Here is a 25712-nt window from a genome sequence, read left to right as displayed (position 1 = left end):
AATCCCGTTTCCATTCCCTTTCTATTGCAGGCAACATCAGGCGGTGTCACATCAGCAGCAGCTGCTACTGTTGCTGCCATCGTTACGGCAAGCGGATCACATCATTCGCAAATTCTGGACGAATGTGCATATCGAGGGTAACGTGACGATGAACAAACTGTTTGTCGAAATGCTCGAGTCCGTCTCACGATAAGATGCAGTAACCGCCCTTAAAAGCAATCGCTTAAGCTCTTTCATATTGTTGGGAATTATTCTCAATATTAGATTTAGGCACAGAACGCAGGGAAAGGGAGAGAGGGAGAGAGAAAGAAAGTTGAAGGGATGTGCAGTATAGTGACGCGGTCATTAAAAGTGACTATAATTTCGTGGAATGGTTACCGAAGCGTTATTCGAATTGTTTACTTAGTTTTAAGGTATCTGTTTTTTTTGTATTTCAAAGTACCGCTCCCGATTTCTTAGAGAAACGCATCTCCTGCTTCGTTAAATCTGTACAAACAACGGCTCTATTATTGGGAGCACCTGTTCAATGTTTGTGTAGCTGGTTTTCTAAGTTTCATATGGATTGATTTCATTGTAACGTTGGAAGGCACAGCTAGCTGGTCGTTCTTATTTTTTTTATTCTACGTCTAATTTGTGTTAAAGTTACCGTCGTAATCCGGTTCCGCAAGTGAAAGCTTATGGAAGAATGGAATGTTATAATGTTAGAAGAACACATAGCAGCCCTTTGCTGAGCTGTCTGGCAAGAATGGCAATAATGTTTTGTACTTTGAATGTATCATTTTCGACGCGCGTGTCTTTCACGTAAATATTGTTGCGAACTATCGCAGCTTTGCTGTAAACTCCAGTAACAATTGGTGGCAATTTTCAGCACCATCAATTCTTTATCCAGGTGTGAGTGAGGATCGATTGTATTGCTTTATTCTCAATATTAGAGTATTTTGGTTGTTGTTAATGACAGTTCATTATTGTAGATCACGAACACAAATATTGTAGAGCGGGTTGATGGCAGGCAGTGGGATTATAAAGATTAACTCTAATTGCAATATCTATGCGCTACCCGTTTAGTGGCCGTACAAGTGGCCGTAGTAATTTATGTACAGAAAGCAATGTTTTTTACCGGTACCGTATCTGTACATTACAGCCGAGAGCAGGTATGGCAGGTGTGTGTTTTTAAATGTTTTATAGTTTCCTGTCGTACTGGAGCATGTTTGCAAAAGACCTTTTTTGCTATAACTCCTCTTACATTCGTTCGATGCAATAGAGAGCTGTTGAAAGGTTCCAATCCTTGATGTAAAACGTAAATTTATTGTAAAGAAGGTTAAAGTAAGTACAGACAATTTATTGATGAAATATTTTCGCAATACAGTTCAAAGCAAGAGATGTGCAATGCAAGACGAAGCTGAATCTCGAGCGGTGGTTTTGGGAAAGATATATGAACATATTAGGACAGCTTACGCCCGTCTTACAATAACAGTACAGTACAACTCCACAAGCAAATGATCGTTCAAAGGAGGCAAGCAGCGAATGGTGCGATTCTCCGTTTGATTTTATTTTGTTGAATGTTTCGAATGATTCTCTGACGCCGACGTGTAGGTAGATTTTAACATTATGTTTTCATATGAGCAACAACGTTCAGACACAAGCGTAGAAAGACAAGCAAAGGCGAAGGAAGAATTACAAAACCAGCAACCAAACATACAAAAACTGGGAAGGTCTTCAGCAAAGCAACGGACGATACAAAATCGAATGCATCAAAACAAACGGAAACAAAATTTTATCAGCGTAAACGTATAAATAGAAATAGTTCTATAGTACTCTGCAAATCGTTATTACATTGTAAAAATGGGGTTTTTGCACTGATCGGTTATGGAACGTATTACTTCTGCGGTCCAAACAAGCGCGTGACATACTCCCAATTGTGTCCATGGGGTGAAACGAAACAAAACCGGAAGAATATACCCGAACAATGACTGAAGCAAGTCTCTCGGTACGTACGAAATGTGGCATTGTATCTTGCAGTGATGTAGCAGTCCGAGGAAGAATGTGTTTTTTATAGGGAGAATATGCAATTTATCCATTGCCTGCAATAACACGGTAAGAAAACCAGCGTAGTATAGTAGTGTTTAGAAATCTTCCGAGATTGTATGCCGTTCTAAGGGGTTTTGCGGGGAGAAAGTAATGTGGTCCTGTAATGACCCAGCAGGTTGAGCAAGTAGACACGCCGTAGAAGGTGTAGGAGAATGTCTCAGGGAATGTAACGTGCGATATGTTCTTGTGCGATTGTGACGATAGTTTAAAAACGATGACGTTGATTGTTTGGTAGTAATGTTAGTGAAAGTGAAATAGATGGTCTATGGAAGGAAGCTAAACAACATGCCGCATGCATGCGTGTAAGGTGCGTGTGTGTGTAGTAGTAGTTGAATTGGGCAGAGGGTTATCGAATGGAATGGATCGTTAAATAGAAATACAGCCGGCACTATTTGCTAACACGGATAGTGAGTGGTATAATGGAAGAGTGAATATGGTAGCGATTGAAAGAAATTTAACTTGATGGACAACAAGCGAATTTTGTTTGTTAGGAAATATCACATGTGACACATGACGTTAACACTAGAGATGAGAATAACAACTCTTTTTAGTGAATCAACTCAGAGTGAATGAGTCGTTCTAAGGAGTCAGCTCGTTTAACCACTCATTTCGGAGTCATAAAAAACCCGGCATAAATCTCCTAAAGCCTTAAGAAGATTTATTGACAAAATTTTAAAAATTCATTTATTTTAATGCCAATTGGTTCAAATAAGTTTATTTTCACTTGAATAATGTTTTAAATTAAAAAAAATAAAAAATCAGAAAAAATAAATAAAATATAGAAATTTGAAAATGTCAAAAGGTTCATTTTTGCATCAAGTTTTGCCTCTAACTCGGTCGGTATCCAACGGATCGCCAAACTTTAACCTGTGGTCGATAGATGGCACCAATGGCTACATTTTCTTCTTGGACAGCCATGCCCTTAGATGTATGTGCCAGAAGTTATTCGAGGAACCAAGTTCCTTACCCTGTTTGAGAAAATGTAAAATTTTCCTCAATTTTGAGCAATGTAGCAAAAATTTTAAATATGATATATTTTGATGGGAATTTGTTGCAATAAGTTTCTTTTCACTTAAATAGTGCTTTAAATTAAAAAAAGAATAAAAAATCAGAAAAAAATTTCAAAAAAATTTTCCACTCCAAAATTTCATAAGGCTTACCCCTTACGATTTTTTTGGGAAATTTTGCAAAAAAAATTAAATTGTTTTATTTTAATGCCAATGGGTTGCATTGAGTTTCTTTTCACTCTAATAATGCTTGAAATAAAAAAAAGAGTAAAAAATAATAAAAAAATCAAAAACTAAAAAAAAAATGATTTTTTTTTATCATTTTAGCACCAAAATTAGCCTATAACTCGATCGGTATCCAACGAATCGCCAATCTTTAACCTGTGGTCGATAGATGGCACCAATGGCTACATTTTCTTCTTCGACAGCCATGCCCTCAGATGTCTGTGCCAGAAGTTATTCGAGGAACCAAGTTCCATACCCTGTTTGAGAAAATGTAAAATTTTCTTCATTTTTGCACCAAGTTTTGCCTATAACTCGGTCGGTATACAACGAATCGCCAATCTTTAACCTGTGGTCGATAGATGGCACCAATGGCTACATTTTCTTCTTGGACGGCCATGCCCTCAGATGTCTGTGCCAGAAGTTATTCGAGGAACCAAGTTCCATACCCTGTTTGAGAAAATGTAAAATTTTCTTCATTTTTGCACCAAGCTTTGCCTATAACTCGGTCGGTATCCAACGCATCGCTAATCTTCAACCTGTGGTCGATAGATGGCACCAATGGCTACATTTTCTTATTCGACAGCCATGCCCTCAGATGTCTGTGCCAGAAGTTATTCGAGGAACCAAGTTCCATACCCTGTTTGAGAAAATGTAAAATTTTCTTCATTTTTGCACCAAGTTTTGACTATAACTCGATCGGTATCCAACGGATCGCCAAACTTTAACCTGTGGTCGATAGATGGCACCAATGGCTACATTTTCTTCTTCGACAGCCATGCCCTCAGATGTCTGTGCCAGAAGTTATTCGAGGAACCAAGTTCCATACCCTGTTTGAGAAAATGTAAAATTTTCTTCATTTTTGCACCAAGCTTTGCCTATAACTCGGTCGGTATCCAACGCATCGCTAATCTTCAACCTGTGGTCGATAGATGGCACCAATGGCTACATTTTCTTATTCGACAGCCATGCCCTCAGATGTCTGTGCCAGAAGTTATTCGAGGAACCAAGTTCCATACCCTGTTTGAGAAAATGTAAAATTTTCTTCATTTTTGCACCAAGTTTTGACTATAACTCGATCGGTATCCAACGGATCGCCAAACTTTAACCTGTGGTCGATAGATCGCACCAATGGCTACATTTTCTTCTTCGACAGCCATGCCCTCAGATGTCTGTGCCAGAAGTTATTCGAGGAACCAAGTTCCATACCCTGTTTGAGAAAATGTAAAATTTTCTTCATTTTTGCACCAAGTTTTGCCTATAACTCGGTCGGTATCCAACGAATCGCCAATCTTTAACCTGTGGTCGATAGATGGCACCAATGGCTACATTTTCTTCTTCGACAGCCATGCCCTTAGATGTCTGTGCCAGAAGTTATTCGAGGAACCAAGTTCCTTACCCTGTTTGAGAAAATGTAAAATTTTCCTCATTTTTGAGCAATGCAGCAAAAATTTTAAATGTGATATATTTTGATGGGAATTTGTTGCAATAAGTTTCTTTTCACTTAAATAGTGCTTTAAATTAAAAAAAGAATAAAAATCAGAAAAAAATTTCAAAAAAATTTTCCACTCCAAAATTTCATAAGGCTTACCCCTTACGATTTTTTTGGGAAATTTTGCAAAAAAAAAAATTAAATTGTTTTATTTTAATGCCATTGGGTTGCAATGAGTTTCTTTTCACTCTAATAATGCTTGAAATAAAAAAAAGAGTAAAAAATAATAAAAAAATCAAAAACTAAAAAAAAAATGATTTTTTTTCTCATTTTTGCACCAAAATTAGCCTATAACTCGATCGGTATCCAACGAATCGCCAATCTTTAACCTGTGGTCGATAGATGGCACCAATGGCTACATTTTCTTCTTCGACAGCCATGCCCTCAGATGTCTGTGCCAGAAGTTATTCGAGGAACCAAGTTCCATACCCTGTTTGAGAAAATGTAAAATTTTCTTCATTTTTGCACCAAGTTTTGCCTATAACTCGGTCGGTATACAACGAATCGCCAATCTTTAACCTGTGGTCGATAGATGGCACCAATGGCTACATTTTCTTCTTGGACGGCCATGCCCTCAGATGTCTGTGCCAGAAGTTATTCGAGGAACCAAGTTCCATACCCTGTTTGAGAAAATGTAAAATTTTCTTCATTTTTGCACCAAGCTTTGCCTATAACTCGGTCGGTATCCAACGCATCGCTAATCTTCAACCTGTGGTCGATAGATGGCACCAATGGCTACATTTTCTTATTCGACAGCCATGCCCTCAGATGTCTGTGCCAGAAGTTATTCGAGGAACCAAGTTCCATACCCTGTTTGAGAAAATGTAAAATTTTCTTCATTTTTGCACCAAGTTTTGACTATAACTCGATCGGTATCCAACGGATCGCCAAACTTTAACCTGTGGTCGATAGATGGCACCAATGGCTACATTTTCTTCTTCGACAGCCATGCCCTCAGATGTCTGTGCCAGAAGTTATTCGAGGAACCAAGTTCCATACCCTGTTTGAGAAAATGTAAAATTTTCTTCATTTTTGCACCAAGCTTTGCCTATAACTCGGTCGGTATCCAACGCATCGCTAATCTTCAACCTGTGGTCGATAGATGGCACCAATGGCTACATTTTCTTATTCGACAGCCATGCCCTCAGATGTCTGTGCCAGAAGTTATTCGAGGAACCAAGTTCCATACCCTGTTTGAGAAAATGTAAAATTTTCTTCATTTTTGCACCAAGTTTTGACTATAACTCGATCGGTATCCAACGGATCGCCAATCTTTAACCTGTGGTCGATAGATGGCACCAATGGCTACATTTTCTTCTTCGACAGCCATGCCCTTAGATGTCTGTGCCAGAAGTTATTCGAGGAACCAAGTTCCTTACCCTGTTTGAGAAAATGTAAAATTTTCCTCATTTTTGAGCAATGCAGCAAAAATTTTAAATGTGATATATTTTGATGGGAATTTGTTGCAATAAGTTTCTTTTCACTTAAATAGTGCTTTAAATTAAAAAAAGAATAAAAAATCAGAAAAAAATTTCAAAAAAATTTTCCACTCCAAAATTTCATAAGGCTTACCCCTTACGATTTTTTTGGGAAATTTTGCAAAAAAAAATTAAATTGTTTTATTTTAATGCCATTGGGTTGCAATGAGTTTCTTTTCACTCTAATAATGCTTGAAATAAAAAAAAGTGAAAAATAATAAAAAAAAATCAAAAAATTAAAAATAAAAAAGGAAAATATTTCTCATTTTTGCACCAAATTTAGCCTATAACTCGGTCGGTATCCAACGAATCGCCAATCTTTAACCTGTTTTCGATAGATGGCACCAATGGCTACATTTTCTTCTTCGACAGCCATGCCCTTAGATGTCTGTGCCAGAAGTTATTCGAGGAACCAAGTTCCTTACCCTGTTTGAGAAAATGTAAAATTTTACTCATTTTTGCACCAAGTTTTGCCTATAACTCGGTCGGTATCCAACGGATCGCCAAACTTTAACCTGTGGTCGATAGATGGCACCAATGGCTACATTTTCTTCTTGGACAGCCATGCCCTTAGATGTCTGTGCCAGAAGTTATTCGAGGAACCAAGTTCCATACCCTGTTTGAGAAAATGTAAAATTTTCCTCATTTTTGAGCAATGTAGCAAAAATTTTAAATGTGATATATTTTGAATCGAATTTGTTGCAATAAGTTTCTTTTTACTTAAATAGTGTTTTAAACTAAAAAAAGAATAAAAAATCAGAAAAAAATTTTCCACTCCAAAATTTCATAAGGCTTACCTCTTACGATTTTTTTGGGAAATTTTGCAAAAAAAAATTAAATTGTTTTATTTTAATGCCATTGGGTTGCAATGAGTTTCTATTCACTCTAATAATGCTTGAAATTAAAGAAGAGTGAAAAATAATAAAAAAATCAAAAAATTCAAAAAAAAAAATGAATTTTTTTCTCATTTTTGCACCAAAATTAGCCAATAACTCGGTCGGTATCCAACGAATCGCTAATCTTTAACCTGTGGTCGATAGATGGCACCAATGGCTACATTTTCTTCTTCGACAGCCATGCCCTCAGATGTTTGTGCCAGAAGTTATTCGAGGAACCAAGTTCCATACCCTGTTTGAGAAAATGTAAAATTTTCTGCATTTTTGCACCAAGTTTTGCCTATAACTCGGTCGGTATCCAACGGATCGCCAAACTTTAACCTGTGGTCGATAGATGGCACCAATGGCTACATTTTCTTCTTGGACGGCCATGCCCTTAGATGTCTGTGCCAGAAGTTATTCGAGGAACCAAGTTCCATACCCTGTTTGAGAAAATGTAAAATTTTCCTCAGTTTTGAGCAATGTAGCAAAAATTTTAAATGTGATATATTTTGATGGGAATTTGTTGCAATAAGTTTTTTTTCACTTCAATAGTGCTTTAAATTAAAAAAAGAATAAAAAATCAGAAAAAAATTTCAAAAAAATTTTCCACTCCAAAATTTCATAAGGCTTACCCCTTAAGATTTTTTTGGGAAATTTTGCAAAAAAAAATTAAATTGTTTTATTTTAATGCCATTGGGTTGCAATGAGTTTCTATTCACTCTAATAATGCTTGAAATTAAAGAAGAGTGAAAAATAATAAAAAAATCGAAAAATTAAAAAATTTTTAATTCCATTGCCATTCTCATTTTTGCACCAAAATTAGCCAATAACTGGGTCGGTATCCAACGAATCGCCAATCTTTAACCTGTGGTCGATAGATGGCACCAATGGCTACATTTTCTTCTTCGACAGCCATGCCCTTAGATGTCTGTGCCAGAAGTTATTCGAGGAACCAAGTTCCTTACCCTGTTTGAGAAAATGTAAAATTTTACTCATTTTTGCACCAAGTTTTGCCTATAACTCGGTCGGTATCCAACGGATCGCCAAACTTTAACCTGTGGTCGATAGATGGCACCAATGGCTACATTTTCTTCTTGGACAGCCATGCCCTTAGATGTCTGTGCCAGAAGTTATTCGAGGAACCAAGTTCCATACCCTGTTTGAGAAAATGTAAAATTTTCCTCATTTTTGAGCAATGTAGCAAAAATTTTAAATGTGATATATTTTGATGGGAATTTGTTGCAATAAGTTTCTTTTTACTTAAATAGTGCTTTAAACTAAAAAAAGAATAAAAAATCAGAAAAAAATTTTCCACTCCAAAATTTCATAAGGCTTACCCCTTACGATTTTTTTGGGAAATTTTGCAAAAAAAAATTAAATTGTTTTATTTTAATGCCATTGGGTTGCAATGAGTTTCTATTCACTCTAATAATGCTTGAAATTAAAGAAGAGTGAAAAATAATAAAAAAATCAAAAAATTCAAAAAAAAAATGAATTTTTTTCTCATTTTTGCACCAAAATTAGCCAATAACTCGGTCGGTATCCAACGAATCGCTAATCTTTAACCTGTGGTCGATAGATGGCACCAATGGCTACATTTTCTTCTTCGACAGCCATGCCCTCAGATGTTTGTGCCAGAAGTTATTCGAGGAACCAAGTTCCATACCCTGTTTGAGAAAATGTAAAATTTTCCTCATTTTTGAGCAATGTAGCAAAAATTTTAAATGTGATATATTTTGATGGGAATTTGTTGCAATAAGTTTTTTTTCACTTAAATAGTGCTTTAAATTAAAAAAAGAATAAAAAATCAGAAAAAAATTTCAAAAAAATTTTCCACTCCAAAATTTCATAAGGCTTACCCCTTAAGATTTTTTTGGGAAATTTTGCAAAAAAAAATTAAATTGTTTTATTTTAATGCCATTGGGTTGCAATGAGTTTCTATTCACTCTAATAATGCTTGAAATTAAAGAAGAGTGAAAAATAATAAAAAAATCGAAAAATTAAAAAATTTTTAATTCCATTGCCATTCTCATTTTTGCACCAAAATTAGCCAATAACTGGGTCGGTATCCAACGAATCGCCAATCTTTAACCTGTGGTCGATAGATGGCACCAATGGCTACATTTTCTTCTTCGACAGCCATGCCCTCAGATGTCTGTGCCAGAAGTTATTCGAGGAACCAAGTTCCTTACCCTGTTTGAGAAAATGTAAAATTTTCCTCATTTTTGAGCAATGTAGCAAAAATTTTAAATGTGATATATTTTTATGGGAATTTGTTGCAATAAGTTTCTTTTCACTTAAATAGTGCTTTAAATTAAAAAAAGAATAAAAAATCAGAAAAAAAATTCAAAAAAATTTTTCACTCCAAAATTTCATAAGGCTTACCCCTTACGATTTTTTTGGGAAATTTTGCAAAAAAAATTAAATTGTTTTATTTTAATGCCAATGGGTTGCAATGAGTTTCTTTTCACTCAAATAATGCTTGAAATGAAAAAAGAGTGAAAAATAATAAAAAAAATCAAAAAACTAAAAAAAATGAAGTTTTTTCTCATTTTTGCACCAAATTTAGCCTATAACTCGGTCGGTATCCAACGAATCGCCAATCTTTAACCTGTGGTCGATAGATGGCACCAATGGCTACATTTTCTCCTTGGACGGCCATGCCCTCAGATGTCTGTGCCAGAAGTTATTCGAGGAACCAAGTTCCATACCCTGTTTGAGAAAATGTAAAATTTTCTGCATTTTTGCACCAAGTTTTGCCTATAACTCGGTCGGTATCCAACGGATCGCCAAACTTTAACCTGTGGTCGATAGATGGCACCAATGGCTACATTTTCTTCTTGGACGGCCATGCCCTTAGATGTCTGTGCCAGAAGTTATTCGAGGAACCAAGTTCCATACCCTGTTTGAGAAAATGTAAAATTTTCCTCAGTTTTGAGCAATGTAGCAAAAATTTTAAATGTGATATATTTTGATGGGAATTTGTTGCAATAAGTTTTTTTTTCACTTCAATAGTGCTTTAAATTAAAAAAAGAATAAAAAATCAGAAAAAAATTTCAAAAAAATTTTCCACTCCAAAATTTCATAAGGCTTACCCCTTAAGATTTTTTTGGGAAATTTTGCAAAAAAAAATTAAATTGTTTTATTTTAATGCCATTGGGTTGCAATGAGTTTCTATTCACTCTAATAATGCTTGAAATTAAAGAAGAGTGAAAAATAATAAAAAAATCGAAAAATTAAAAAAAAAAATGATTTTTTTTCTCATTTTTGCACCAAAATTAGCCAATAACTGGGTCGGTATCCAACGAATCGCCAATCTTTAACCTGTGGTCGATAGATGGCACCAATGGCTACATTTTCTTCTTCGACAGCCATGCCCTCAGATGTCTGTGCCAGAAGTTATTCGAGGAACCAAGTTCCATACCCTGTTTGAGAAAATGTAAAATTTTCCTCATTTTTGAGCAATGTAGCAAAAATTTTAAATGTGATATATTTTGATGGGAATTTGTTGCAATAAGTTTTTTTTCACTTAAATAGTGCTTTAAATTAAAAAAAGAATAAAAAATCAGAAAAAAATTTCAAAAAAATTTTCCACTCCAAAATTTCATAAGGCTTACCCCTTAAGATTTTTTTGGGAAATTTTGCAAAAAAAAATTAAATTGTTTTATTTTAATGCCATTGGGTTGCAATGAGTTTCTATTCACTCTAATAATGCTTGAAATTAAAGAAGAGTGAAAAATAATAAAAAAATCGAAAAATTAAAAAATTTTTAATTCCATTGCCATTCTCATTTTTGCACCAAAATTAGCCAATAACTGGGTCGGTATCCAACGAATCGCCAATCTTTAACCTGTGGTCGATAGATGGCACCAATGGCTACATTTTCTTCTTCGACAGCCATGCCCTCAGATGTCTGTGCCAGAAGTTATTCGAGGAACCAAGTTCCTTACCCTGTTTGAGAAAATGTAAAATTTTCCTCATTTTTGCACCAAGTTTTGCCTATAACTCGGTCGGTATCCAACGGATCGCCAAACTTTAACCTGTGGTCGATAGATGGCACCAATGGCTACATTTTCTTTCCATTCTGTTGTCAGTGTTTGTAGCCATACCGCACTGATATGGGTATGGATCCGAAGCCTCTAGAAGGATAATATAGGCACTCCATACCCTACTCCGACTCAATACGTCCCCGTCGTACAGAATGGTAACATATCTCTCCAAATATCTGAGCTTGGGTATACGGGGAAACCCAACCCCTTGGGAAGATGGGGTATATGGCTAAATTGAGCGGAGGGGGACAGCCAGCGTCTGTTCTTCATGTTAGGGGCGGCTGGATGTCCCTTCTGTCCTGGCACCCTACGGGACTTTAAACAGCTAGGTTGCGTAGGCCCTCCGACGAGACAGGGGGTTGGGGGAGAGGCCTTGCAAGCCACCCCCAATATAATTGCAACGGAAAGTAATCAAGAAATTTCGAATCGGATCAACAGATACAGACCCACGCACCGAAACAAAGACAACGATTGGAAACTCGGGACATGGAACTGCAGATCCCTCACAGCACCCGGAAGTACCCGCATTCTTTCGGACGAGGTGAGGGCCCGCGGCTTCGCTATAGTAGCACTTCAGGAGGTGCGCTGGAAAGGAGTTACGGAGCGCCCCTACCGCAGTGATTGCATGATCTACCAGAGCGGTGCTGAAAAGCATGAGCTCGGTACAGCGTTCCTGGTCATAGGTGCGATGCGAAAGAGGGTAATCGGTTGGTGGCCGATCAACGAACGGATGTGCAGGTTGAGGGTTCGTGGAAGGTTCTTCAACCTGAGCATTATTAACGTGCATAGTCCGCACCTTGGAAGCACCGATGACGATAAGGAGCTATTTTATACGCAGCTGGAGAGGGAATACGACCGCTGCCCACAACACGACGTCAAGATCGTCATCGGAGACTTTAACGCTCAGGTCGGACGGGAGGAGGCATACAAACCCATGATAGGTAGTTTCAGCGCCCACCAGCTGACAAACGACAACGGGCTCCGCCTAATAAACTTCGCCTCCTCCAAGCACATGACCATTCGCAGCACCTTCTTCCAGCACGCACCACGCTTTAGCTACACCTGGAGATCACCACAGCAGACATATTCCCAGATTGACCACGTTCTCATCGATGGAAGGCACTTCTCGGATATTATCGACGTACGTACGTACAGGGGAGCAAACGTCGACTCAGACCATTTCCTGGTTATGGTTAAGTTACGCCAGAAACTGTGCGCAGCCAATAAGCTGCGCTATCAGCCCACCCCAAGGCTCGACATAGATCGGTTGCGGCAAGCTGATGTGGCGAGGGACTTCGCGACCACGCTAGGGGAAGCGTTGCCGGAGGACACCACCTTCGAGGCGATGTCCCTCAATGATCATTGGCGTATGATGGAACAAGCCATCAGCAGCACGGCCGATCGAACTATTGGCCGCGTAACACGTAACCGGAGGAAGGAATGGTTTGATGATGAGTGCAGGCAAGCACTATCCGAGAAGAACGCAGCGCGTACTCGCATGCTCCAGCGCGAGACCAGGCAGAACGTGGAAGACTACAGACGACTGAGAAGGCAGCAGACCCGACTCTTCCAGGACAAGAAGCGCAGCTTCGAAGAGTCGGATGAGCAACTTATGCAGCAGCTATCCCAGTCGGGGGAAACTCGTAAGTTCTACAGGATGCTGAATGCGGCACGAGGCGGTTTTACTCCCATAACCGCTATGTGCCGCAACGAGGAGGGAGATATCCTGTCGGACGAGCGAGAGGTGATCGACAGGTGGAAGTGCTACTTCGACAGGCACCTGAACGGAGCAGATGCAGGGGAGACCTCTGCAGGAAGCAGAGGAGAGCAGTATTGCGACAGCCAGCAGGATGACGAAGTGCCCCCGCCATCCTTGGACGAAGTCATCAGTGCCATCAAACAGCTGAAACGTAACAAGTCAGCTGGCAGCGATGGGCTGGTGGCAGAATTGTTCAAGATGGGCCCGGAGAGGCTTGCCGCGCATATGCATCGGCTGATCGTAAGGATTTGGGACCAGCAAGAACTACCGGACGAGTGGAAGCTGGGTGTCATACACCCAGTGTACAAAAAGGGCGACAGACTGGACTGTGCTAACTTCCGTGCTAACTTCAATGAGTTTCTTTTCACTCTAATAATGCTTGAAATAAAAAAAAGAGTAAAAAATAATAAAAAAAATCAAAAAATAAAAAAAAAAAATGATTTTTTTTTCATTTTTGCACCAAAATTAGCCTATAACTCGATCGGTATCCAACGAATCGCCAATCTTTAACCTGTGGTCGATAGATGGCACCAATGGCTACATTTTCTTCTTCGACAGCCATGCCCTCAGATGTCTGTGCCAGAAGTTATTCGAGGAACCAAGTTCCAAGGAACCAGTTTCCAAAAATTTTAAATGTGATATATTTTGATGGGAATTTGTTGCAATAAGTTTCTTTTCACTTAAATAGTGCTTTAAATTAAAAAAAGAATAAAAAATCAGAAAAAAAATTCAAAAAAATTTTTCACTCCAAAATTTCATAAGGCTTACCCCTTACGATTTTTTTGGGAAATTTTGCAAAAAAAATTAAATTGTTTTATTTTAATGCCAATGGGTTGCAATGAGTTTCTTTTCACTCAAATAATGCTTGAAATGAAAAAAGAGTGAACAATAATAAAAAAAATCAAAAAATTAAAAAAAATGAAGTTTTTTCTCATTTTTGCACCAAATTTAGCCTATAACTCGGTCGGTATCCAACGAATCGCCAATCTTTAACCTGTGGTCGATAGATGGCACCAATGGCTACATTTTCTCCTTGGACGGCCATGCCCTCAGATGTCTGTACCAGAAGTTATTCGAGGAACCAAGTTCCATACCCTGTTTGAGAAAATGTAAAATTTTCTGCATTTTTGCACCAAGTTTTGCCTATAACTCGATCGGTATCCAACGGATCGCCAAACTTTAACCTGTGGTCGATAGATGGCACCAATGGCTACATTTTCTTCTTGGACGGCCATGCCCTTAGATGTCTGTGCCAGAAGTTATTCGAGGAACCAAGTTCCATACCCTGTTTGAGAAAATGTAAAATTTTCCTCAGTTTTGAGCAATGTAGCAAACATTTTAAATGTGATATATTTTGATGGGAATTTGTTGCAATAAGTTTCTTTTCACTTAAATAGTGCTTTAAATTAAAAAAAGAATAAAAAATCAGAAAAAAAATTCAAAAAAATTTTCCACTCCAAAATTTCATAAGGCTTACCCCTTACGATTTTTTTGGGAAATTTTGCAAAAAAAATTAAATTGTTTTATTTTAATGCCAATGGGTTGCAATGAGTTTCTTTTCACTCTAATAATGCTTACAAAAAAAAAAGAGTAAAAAATAATAAAAAAAATCAAAAAATAAAAAAAAAATGATTTTTTTTCATTTTTGCACCAAAATTAGCCTATAACTCGATCGGTATCCAACGAATCGCCAATCTTTAACCTGTGGTCGATAGATGGCACCAATGGCTACATTTTCTTCTTCGACAGCCATGCCCTCAGATGTCTGTGCCAGAAGTTATTCAAGGAACCAAGTTCCAAGGAACCAGTTTCCAAAAATTTTAAATGTGATATATTTTGATGGGAATTTGTTGCAATAAGTTTCTTTTCACTTAAATAGTGCTTTAAATTAAAAAAAGAATAAAAAATCAGAAAAAAAATTCAATAAAATTTTTCACTCCAAAATTTCATAAGGCTTACCCCTTACGATTTTTTTGGGAAATTTTGCAAAAAAAATTAAATTGTTTTATTTTAATGCCAATGGGTTGCAATGAGTTTCTTTTCACTCAAATAATGCTTGAAATGAAAAAAGAGTGAACAATAATAAAAAAAATCAAAAAATTAAAAAAAATGAAGTTTTTTCTCATTTTTGCACCAAATTTAGCCTATAACTCGGTCGGTATCCAACGAATCGCCAATCTTTAACCTGTGGTCGATAGATGGCACCAATGGCTACATTTTCTCCTTGGACGGCCATGCCCTCAGATGTCTGTACCAGAAGTTATTCGAGGAACCAAGTTCCATACCCTGTTTGAGAAAATGTAAAATTTTCTGCATTTTTGCACCAAGTTTTGCCTATAACTCGATCGGTATCCAACGGATCGCCAAACTTTAACCTGTGGTCGATAGATGGCACCAATGGCTACATTTTCTTCTTGGACGGCCATGCCCTTAGATGTCTGTGCCAGAAGTTATTCGAGGAACCAAGTTCCATACCCTGTTTGAGAAAATGTAAAATTTTCCTCAGTTTTGAGCAATGTAGCAAACATTTTAAATGTGATATATTTTGATGGGAATTTGTTGCAATAAGTTTCTTTTCACTTAATAGTGCTTTAAATTAAAAAAAGAATAAAAAATCAGAAAAAAAATTCAAAAAAATTTTCCACTCCAAAATTTCATAAGGCTTACCCCTTACGATTTTTTTGGGAAATTTTGCAAAAAAAATTAAATTGTTTTATTTTAATGCCAATGGGTTGCAATGAGTTTCTTTTCACTCTAATAATGCTTAAAAAAAAAAAGAGTAAAAAATAATAAAAAAAATCAAAAAATAAAAAAAAAATGATTTTTTTTCATTTTTGCACCAAAATTAGCCTATAACTCGATCGGTATCCAACGAATCGCCAATCTTTAACCTGTGGTCGATAGATGGCACCAATGGCTACATTTTCTTCTTCGACAGCCATGCCCTCAGATGTCTGTGCCAGAAGTTATTCGAGGAACCAAGTTCCAAGGAACCAGTTTCCAAAAATTTTAAATGTGATATATTTTGATGGGAATTTGTTGCAATAAGTTTCTTTTCACTTAAATAGTGCTTTAAATTAAAAAAAGAATAAAAAATCAGAAAAAAAATTCAAAAAAATTTTCCACTCCTAAATTTCATAAGGATTACCCCTTACGATTTTTTTGGGAAATTTTACAAAAAAAATTAAATTGTTTTATTTTAATGCCAATGGGTTGCAATGAGTTTCTTTTCACTCTAATAATGTTTGAAATAAAAAAAAATCGAAAAATAAGAAAAAATCAAAAAATTGAAAAAAATGAAAATTTTCCTTATTTTTGCCCCAAATTTAGCCTATAACTCGGTCGGTATCCAACGAATCGCCAATCTTTAACCTGTGGTCGATAGATGGCACCAATGGCTACATTTTCTTCTTCGACAGCCATGCCCTCAGATATCTGTGCCAGAAGTTATTCGAGGAACCAAGCTCCATACCCTGTTTGAGAAAATGTAAAATTTTCTTCATTTTTGCACCAAGTTTTGCCTATAACTCGGTCGGTATCCAACGAATCGCCAATCTTTAACCTGTGGTCGATAGATGGCACCAATGGCTACATTTTCTTCTTCGACAGCCATGCCCTCAGATGTCTGTGCCAGAAGTTATTCGAGGAACCAAGTTCCATACCCTGTTTGAGAAAATGTAAAATTTTCCACTTTTTTGCACCAAATTTAGCCTATAACTCGGTCGGTATCCAACGGATCGCCAAACTTTAACCTGTGGTCGATAGATGGCACCAATGGCTACATTTTCTTCTTGGACGGCCGTGCCCTCAGATGTCTGTGCCAGAAGTTATTCGAGGAACCAAGTTCCATACCCTGTTTGAGAAAATGTAAAATGTTTTCATTTTTGCACCAAGTTTTGCCTATAACTCGGTCGGTATCCAACGGATCGCCAATCTTTAACCTGTGGTCGATAGATGGCACCAATGGCTACATTTTCTTCTTGGACAGCCATGCCCTTAGATGTCTGTGCCAGAAGTTATTCAAGGAACCAAGTTCCTTACCCTGTTTGAGAAAATGTAAAATTTTCCTCATTTTTGAGCAATGTAGCAAAAATTTTAAATGTGATATATTTTTATGGGAATTTGTTGCAATAAGCTTCTTTTCACTTAAATAGTGCTTTAAATTAAAAAAAGAATAAAAAATCAGAAAAAAATTTCAAAAAAATTTTCCACTCCAAAATTTCATAAGGCTTACCCCTTAAGATTTTTTTGGGAAATTTTGCAAAAAAAAAATTAAATTGTTTTATTTTAATGCCATTGGGTTGCAATGAGTTTCTATTCACTCTAATAATGCTTGAAATTAAAGAAGAGTGAAAAATAATAAAAAAATGGAAAAATTAAAAAAAAAAATGATTTTTTTTCTCATTTTTGCACCAAAATTAGCCAATAACTGGGTCGGTATCTAACGAATCGCCAATCTTTAACCTGTGGTCGATAGATGGCACCAATGGCTACATTTTCTTCTTCGACAGCCATGCCCTCAGATGTCTGTGCCAGAAGTTATTCGAGGAACCAAGTTCCTTACCCTGTTTGAGAAAATGTAAAATTTTCCTCATTTTTGCACCAAGTTTTGCCTATAACTCGGTCGGTATCCAACGAATCGCTAATCTTTAACCTGTGGTCGATAGATGGCACCAATGGCTACATTTTCTTCTTGGACGGCCATGCCCTTAGATGTCTGTGCCAGAAGTTATTCGAGGAACCAAGTTCCTTACCCTGTTTAAGAAAATGTAAAATTTTCCTCATTTTTGAGCAATGTAGCAAAAATTTTAAATGTGATATATTTTAATGGGAATTTGTTGCAATAAGTTTCTTTTCACTTAAATAGTGCTTTAAATTAAAAAAAGAATAAAAAATCAGAAAAAATTTCAAAAAAATTTTCCACTCCAAAATTTCATAAGGCTTACCCCTTACGATTTTTTTGGGAATTTTTGCAAAAAAAATTAAATTGTTTTATTTTAATGCCAGTGGGTTGCAATGTGTTTCTTTTCACTCAAGTAATGCATTAAACAAAAAAAAATAAAAAAAATGAAAAATAATAATAAATGCTATAAATTAGATGCTATAAACGTATAAATATATATATAAATGCTATAAACATGATCCCGTTTCATGTCCTTGCCGATCCGACTAGCCCGCTTGTTCGCTTATACATGTTTGATAGTTAGGCAGAGCGTGAAGTATATTCATTTGACTAGTTTTGGGTATTGTACACATGTATTCCGTTTCAACTCATGAAAACGTTTCGTTTGAACTCATTTTTGTTTCAACTCACTAGCACATTTTCATTTCAACTCACGTATTTATTCTTTTTGCAACTCGACTCACCACGGCTACATGCTCACACTCATGAGTGAGTAAGTGAAAAGAGAGTCGCTAAAACTCCTCGTGGTGAGTGAACGAAACTCGTTCAATACAACGTTCCAATTCATTATCTCACTCTTACTCACTTTGCACCTCTCTAGTTAACACACATTGTATATTTTTACTATTTCTTTTCAAACTAAGGGAATGAACCTGGAAACCAAGAAATATCCAGAATCTGTTGGACAGGATACACGTTGTTTTTCCTGTACAAAAGTTTTTTGTAATACATTGTAGCCGGTTGTTCACCTGGTTCCATCATATATATTCAATTCACGGTCCGTACAAAAAGTGTTGGCATGTGAATGGTATTAAAATTTTTTTTTCATTATATTGGCAGCGTTTCTCAATTAGCTACAATATTTACAAGTTCAGAGTAAATGTTAACTTAATTTAAAACTATAGGAATCTTTCGTGCCAAAGTATTGACTCTGGATATACAATTTGTGCTTTGATATTGAGTTTGGCGTACCGGTTGTATTTGGCCTAGTCTAACCGGAGTTGGGTATGCTGTTAACGAGTGCACAACAATGAAATGAAGTAATAAGAATTGCAAAACATAATGCATTTTATAACCCGCATTGGATGTATAATAAACTTTGTTGGCAAATAAGCCTCAAAATATTCAATTTTCATAACCCAACAATCATCCGTACTCAAACCCGGTCTCTAAACGCTTAGCAATTGTCGCGTTTGCGAACGCGACAAACGTAGCACAGTTTTCCCAAAAAATTTTGCGACTTCGGCGCTACTTCAAGGTTGTTTAACTTTTCTCGTGCAAGGTTTGTTTATGTGCTTAATCTGACTGGTAGCAAGAAAATAATCTTGAATTAAATTAAATTAATTTAAGCAAAGAAAATTATAATAAGTAATAAATTTATTGTTTTGATGAAGTCGATGAGAAAGGCAATTTTTTTAAACCTATTGGCGATGTTTCAAAACAACGGACCATACAAACACATGATAGTGGCACATGATTTAACCACAGTGGCACGCTTTCGAAGGTGATGGCACGCGATTTGAAGCAGACGGCATGCGGTTCGAGGTAGATGGCACGATATTCGAATGTAGCTGGAAACAGGTGTATTTCAACCAATTCGCATTAAAATAAATCAATTTATAAAATTTTGCAAAATTTCCCAAAGAAAAGCTAAGGCTATAGCCTTAGGAAATTTTCAATTGTTAAGAATTTAAAATTTTTTATTTTTTTCTTTATTCTTTTTTCATTTAAAGCATTATTTGAGCGAAAAGAAACTTATTTCAACCCATTCGAATTAAAATAAATTAATTTATAAAATTTAACTAAATTTCCCACAAAAAAGCTACAGCCTTAGGAGATTGGCTAATTTATGAAATTTTTCTGGGAACGTACTTAAAAAAATAAAAAGGCACTACGTTTTTTTTTATACTTTACAATATTTAATGACACTCATCTAATCGATCATCGATCTAATTTTTGAATTTGTATTTGTTTACCTTGTAATTGCCAGCTATCCCGGCCGCCATTACAGAAAACTATCATGGCGTCAAATCGCGCTTCCAATAGCGATTTTGCGCAATTTTTTTTATATGGAGTTTCGCAAAACAATTCTGTACCGCGTTCGCAAACGCGACAATTGCTAAGCGTTTAGAGACGGGGTCATGTGTTGAGTAAAAATGAGTAGCACAAAGCACTGATATTAATTGAAAAAAAAAGTTTTGTACTTTGCAAATATTTAGTGGTAGTTTAGACTGCAAGGACAACATATGATGGAAGCTTTTCATCCACTTTGTTAGATTATTTCGAAATTTCTTTTCTACATCTAATCGGGCAACTGAAACAGCTAGTAAATAATTGTAACTGGAAAAAGTTTTCCCTCTTTCTGGTGGATGGACATTCATTTCTCATATATTGCTGTACGGTGGGGTTGTAATTTTTCCCGCTTCGCAGGCAAGAAAATCAAATATTGACGCAAGGTGCTCACTTCCCCTTCTACATAAGTTTATTTTATTCTTCTAACAGTGTAGAAGACACACAGTGGAGATAAGGTGGACCAGAAGCATTAATGTCACAATGTCAACATCCAGACAGACTTCTACACCTTAGCTCATTGTGGCTTCAGTTAGTATAACTTTGTCTTTGATTTTGTTGGCTGTTAACGTTTCATTTCGTGTCCCGTTTCAGCTGGTCAACAGATGGTTTTTATTAGTTGCTGAGGTTGGTTACACCTTCCGAGAAAGGTGACACGTGATGAAACACGTGCCGCAACGGGAATGGCGTTGTACAGAGAAGTTCCCCAAACAGATGGAAATTGGCATAACCAGTGGACATTGGTAACCACGTTCCACGTTACCACTGTGACTCGACATTAAAGATGAACAGTCCAGAAATTCGACTACATAGAACGATGTACGTTTGTCGCTCTGTCGCTTGTGTCTCAACCGAATCGTCTACATAATGCGTGGACACAGTTGAACACATTCCAACAATGCACAGCATAATAGCTGATAGATAATGTACCGAAAACACATCTTTCCGGAAATGGTAATCTGGTTTTTGGTGGATATGGTTTGGCTTCAAATGTGACAGGTGAATGAAGCCTATTCTCGAAACAAAAGCTCGGGGCGGGACCATATCACGATGACGCTCTACTCTGGTTTGATGGAAGCTGTAACGGGACACGTTTTGGAGGTGAGAATTCTTATTTTCAAAATTATTATCAGAAAACGTGTGAGCGTTTAAAGTGAAAATTTCATTTTGTACCGTGTGTATTTATAGCACTCGAGCTCAACATGGCTATCACTAGGACAGGATAATAAAAAGAAATAAAGATAGAGAATCGTGGAAATATGGAATGCAAGCGGATGTACATCCATCCTGGAAATGAAACACATCCAATCTACACGCAGAAGGAAGTAAAAATAGTCCGGAAGTAATCTGGAACAAAAAAAAATCCCCATTTTCCCGCCCCGCCTGTCAGCAAAAGTGTGCGTGTGTGTGTGTGCGTGTAAGGAATTGCAAAGAAAAGATAACAAGTTTATTTTATATTTATTGCTAACCTTTCTTTTACCATTTCTCCCCCCGCGATGGGCGATTCGAGTTACAGAATCGAATAAAAGAAGAAAGCTATCAAAAGTGTAGCAAAGCGGCAGTTAGAAGGGTCATCTTTATCGTGTGCTTTTTTGTTGTGCTCGTGTGACTCTGCATGGTTGAAGAAATACCCTTAGGAAATGATTTTGAAGTGAAGATTTGATATCTTCCTACGCACAGGAATCGAACACAAAGCCGAAAGGACCAAACACTTGGTGGGAAAGGTCAATGTAGATACAAACACTTCTTTAAAGAACCGGTATCATTTTCATTCGGCACGTGTTTTATCATCACACTCATACACACAAAGAGAATGAAAGTAATTATCACTCAGTAAACAAACAATTAAATCTGCATTGGATGCACATTGTTGCAGCGGAAGACCGATTCGGAACGATTCGGTATATCATACCCTATGTATTAGTGTGTGTGTGTTTTTCCGCTTGAGGTTGGGCTGCAGCCTAAAGCCATTTGAATTTAGATTGGTTCATTTAAATTTTAACATATGACCCATTAAGGTTCCCCTTGCTCTGATGCGACGTGAATGTTCGTTCTTGGCCAAAACCATCGAATGACCTGCTGATCTTGTTCTACCTGGTTGAAATGCAAAGTTCATAACAATTTTACATAAAAAAGTTATGCAACTAATGCCCCATCATCACTCTTCGCAAAGATGGTGCTGTTCAATTAAAGAATTCCGTCTCTCTCTCTCTCTCTCCGTGTTTTTTCCATCTAGATGCATCCAGGCCGCCAACGAATCCAAACCATAAAGTGTGCATGGTTCGAACCCCATGACCACCACGATGCTGCGAGCATAAATTATTATTTTTGTGAAAATGGAGAGTTGATCGCAAAAGAAGGCATAAATCATAACGGAAAGCCACGTTTGTGTTTTTTTTTTGGGGGTTTTGGAAAGGAACCGGAATATATGTGTGCATATTTACTATGGGTATAAATATTCATTTGGGGGTGTGAGCAGGCTGAAATGAAGCTGGAATATTGTTGCCAGTGTGCTTTGTGCATTCCTGGGCGCCCTTACTGAGTATTGGAAATGTAAATCGGTTTGATTTGATTGTTGATGCTTGTGGTGTGGGTTTTTCTTTGTTCTTTTCATTCTTCACGTTGTGTTTGTTTGAACTTGAGAACATTACAATACACCCTTGTAGAATAATTAACACGCAGATTTAATTTTTTTTTTGCGTTACAAAATCCTTTACACATCATGATCAACATATCGATTTGAAGGCACTAAAACTTCACTGGAACACTGGAAAATATTAATTAAATTCAAAAGCTCATATTCATATTGATTTCATTAGAAAAAGAAGTTTTGAAAACAAATACAATTTGTTGCTGTTTGTTTGTTTTTTTACATCTTTTCTTAGAATCCTGTGAAGCCGTAAGCTACTCATAAAAGCTACATATTCCACGTGTTGGCATACGAAAATATTCTCCTTTTTTTTTATTCTTCAGGAACGGCCTGGCCGTATTGCACTGAAAACATTCTCTTACTCCACATTTCTCAGAATCATAAAAGCAATTTGTTTATTGCATGTTTTTGCACGACTGTACAAAGGAAATTTTTCGGTACAAATTTTCCACTCCTAAAGCCATATAAGTTTAACGGATAAAGCTTGTTCCAGTGCTTACAATTATGATCCGTAAGCTTACCCGAAAGCGTAGGTTTTATGAATGTAAATGTTGCCCTACTTTCCAGGGAAAAATGTGTTGTATGTAAATATAAATATATTTTTTTTCAATCCGCCCAACCTTTCAACAATCGGAAGAAGTTGTTGAGTGACACAAATGATAAGCTCCTAACCTTGTGCTACTCGAAAAACAGCAGCAGCAGAAAGAATTTGACATTCGTCAAATTTACACACAATACAAATAGTACCTAAATTTAGATGGAAAGCACTGCGCCACGTGCCTATTGAAATGTTTCAAATTTTAACGTTTAAAGGACATTTAAATGATTGTTTTGTTGCGCAGATAAATATTTAATATCTGCGCTTAGGCGTTCTTACAAGAGAGATCATTTTGAAGTATAGAAATACATTAAATGACACAAATCGTAATTATTAGAACAATTAGCAAATTAGTTCTAGCTCATCGTTCGCCAATTTCTTATTCATGGCGTTCCGTAGAATGAACCAGTCTATTGTTTTATCGCTTTTCCCCATAATCGATTAAACACTTTACACTTACTTTCATCACCTGCCGGCATCAACAGGAAGACATCGGCCAACAAACATAAGGACGCGCATATCATCGCGTTGTCTATTGTTCGGTACAATTTAATGAAGCATTTGATTGAGACATTAACGACCACGTGTCATCAAACCGTTGTCCGGAACGGGATCCCGGCTTCCCTTTTTCCATTGTTACGAGCTTATAATGTCTTTGTTTTAATGGCAACGTCCCAGTACCAGAACCACTTACCAGCGTCGCCTGTGTGATGTAAATCAAACAGAAATGGTCCGGCTCGTAGCTCGGGTCCGGCTGTATTCTGCTAGTGAAAAGTGCTGCGGCCATCAATTTTGTATGAAATGTTTAAACGGCCGTATGGTTGGTCTTTAACATGAAGTTAAGTGAGCTCAAAAACGAGGGTGGGGTTTGGCACACGGTGGGGCGTTGCAAAAGACACGATGCTGATGACAGTGAGTAATACTTCGCTTTTTCGGTTGAAGATGATTAAGCCTAAACGAGCCATTTTGCAATAAAGATTTATTTGAACCCTTTTTAGACTTAATATTTTAAACTGTTAATGGAATGCTGATGTATTCAATGTTGCCACCCACTTTTGATTCGATGATTAGGCAACAGCAAAAAAAAAAGCAAAGAAAATTGTTCCGAATGAGAAAAAGCTTAAAGGTCATACTTTTATTTTCCTTCATTCCTCTGTTGCTTTCGTTGCTGTGTATATAATTGAATAAAGTTGTTTTTTTTTAAGTTCACTATAAAAGTAGGTCACAGCCGCAGGTTAAAAAAGAGAAGCGCGCGTTTTCCCAAGCGGAAACCTGATTAGAAGCAACAAAGGAGCTTTTTTTGCAAAAGTGACAAGAAAATAATTTTGTGATGCGGAATGCATTACTTCAGGCTGCCCCTTATTGAAGGCTTGAAGGTATAAGACAAAAGGAAAGATAGTGGAAACATTCTTTGTATTTGAGTCAAACAGGTTCCTGCATTCGTTGGACATTGTTGTTTTATTTAATGTACAAATGCAATACGAATCGCTGTTTGCGCGCGTTTCATCATTGTCAATGAATGACTCACATCTTGTCGTGTAATACGTGAAAGAGTTCTTCTTCCACCAACATAAGCTTCATGTAATGTTAAAACCCTTTTAGGTTGTTTCTATGTTTCTTTTCGTTCGCTAATTTGTAGCACATGTGACCGAACTGCAGTTGAAAATCTGTACCTTACTGTGTTCGAAAACAGTTCACCTGCATCCCCATCGAGTGGGAATTGTTTCGGTTGCACAATGGTGTGATGGTAAAGCTCTTGCTTGCATTAGCAAGCGACAGCAAACTACTTTACATGGCAAGGCGATCTACGATGGCAAGCAACATCTTCTGCGTGTACAGTTTTGCGTCGTTGCAGAGCAAAGTCTTCTGCAGCAGCAGTCTCTTCACACCGGCACCGCGGTGCATACAGACCGCTGGTACATGTTTAGTTGCCGCCGTGGCACAATTTGTATGCAAATTTGTACCCTCGTTCCGACGGTTTACTGCTGCTGCTGCTCATTTCTTGTGAATGAAATTTGCCACTTACGTTTATCGACATGATGCGGTGAGTTGGCGCGTTGAATTACAAATGCGAACGTTCGCCGTCTTGGAAGCGTGTCTAGAGCGTAAGGGCGAATTGGGCAGATCGTTTGTCATCGACTGCCTAGGTGTGGATTTATGGCGATATCGTTTTGGGAAATGTGCCGTAGAGAAGGTTGCCTACAATATGTAGTTCAAGGACAAATGGTTCTGAAAGATTAAATCCATTTAAAAAAAATACCACTTGTGAGGATATTTATTAAGAGCTCATGCATACGAAATTAGTTGAACCGAACAAATCGGTCTATAAAATCAAATTGGTTTTAGTGTATTTTGTTATAGAGTGTAAAAAAGCAATAGAGACAAATACAGCTCAGTATTTATCACGCAACACATGCTTTTGTGGCAAAGAGTTTTAAAAGCACCATGCGCCTCCATTTCAAGGAAACGATATTTCTTGTTTAAAAAAAATTAAATAAAGTTGCAAATATTTAAGTAA

At 37.1% G+C, this 25712-nt stretch overlaps 1 protein-coding gene and 1 long non-coding RNA gene across 10 annotated transcripts in view; one reads left to right on the top strand and one right to left on the bottom strand.

Moving 5' to 3' along the window:
* LOC125774700 (steroid hormone receptor ERR2) overlaps positions 1–2493 on the top strand; it is a 34630-nt gene extending 32137 nt beyond the window's left edge. For all 3 annotated transcript variants that reach the window (XM_049444868.1, XM_049444869.1, XM_049444867.1), the window contains one exon: positions 31–2493. In XM_049444868.1, the coding sequence (XP_049300825.1) occupies positions 31–193 (163 nt within the window). In that variant the 3' untranslated portion in view covers positions 194–2493. The remainder of the gene's footprint in view (positions 1–30) is intronic.
* Positions 2494–3435: 942 nt separating this feature from the next.
* Positions 3436–10777, bottom strand: LOC125774739 (uncharacterized). Of its 7 annotated transcripts, none has more exons than XR_007421107.1 (4): positions 10490–10777; positions 9258–9776; positions 5139–6612; positions 3436–4616 (listed from the first exon to the last, which is right to left on the bottom strand). It is a non-coding gene; the product is annotated as an uncharacterized LOC125774739 (long non-coding RNA). The 7 variants fall into 7 exon arrangements; XR_007421108.1 differs by lacking the exon at positions 9258–9776 and adding an exon at positions 8031–8220; XR_007421109.1 differs by lacking the exon at positions 9258–9776.
* Between the last annotated feature and the right edge of the window lie 14935 nt (positions 10778–25712).

The sequence above is a fragment of the Anopheles funestus genome, chromosome 2RL, assembly GCF_943734845.2.
Source record: "Anopheles funestus chromosome 2RL, idAnoFuneDA-416_04, whole genome shotgun sequence".
Classification (NCBI taxonomy): Eukaryota; Metazoa; Arthropoda; class Insecta; order Diptera; family Culicidae; genus Anopheles; species Anopheles funestus.
The sequence above is the reverse complement of the archived record's forward strand: the minus strand, read 5'-3'. Positions and strand labels throughout refer to the sequence as shown.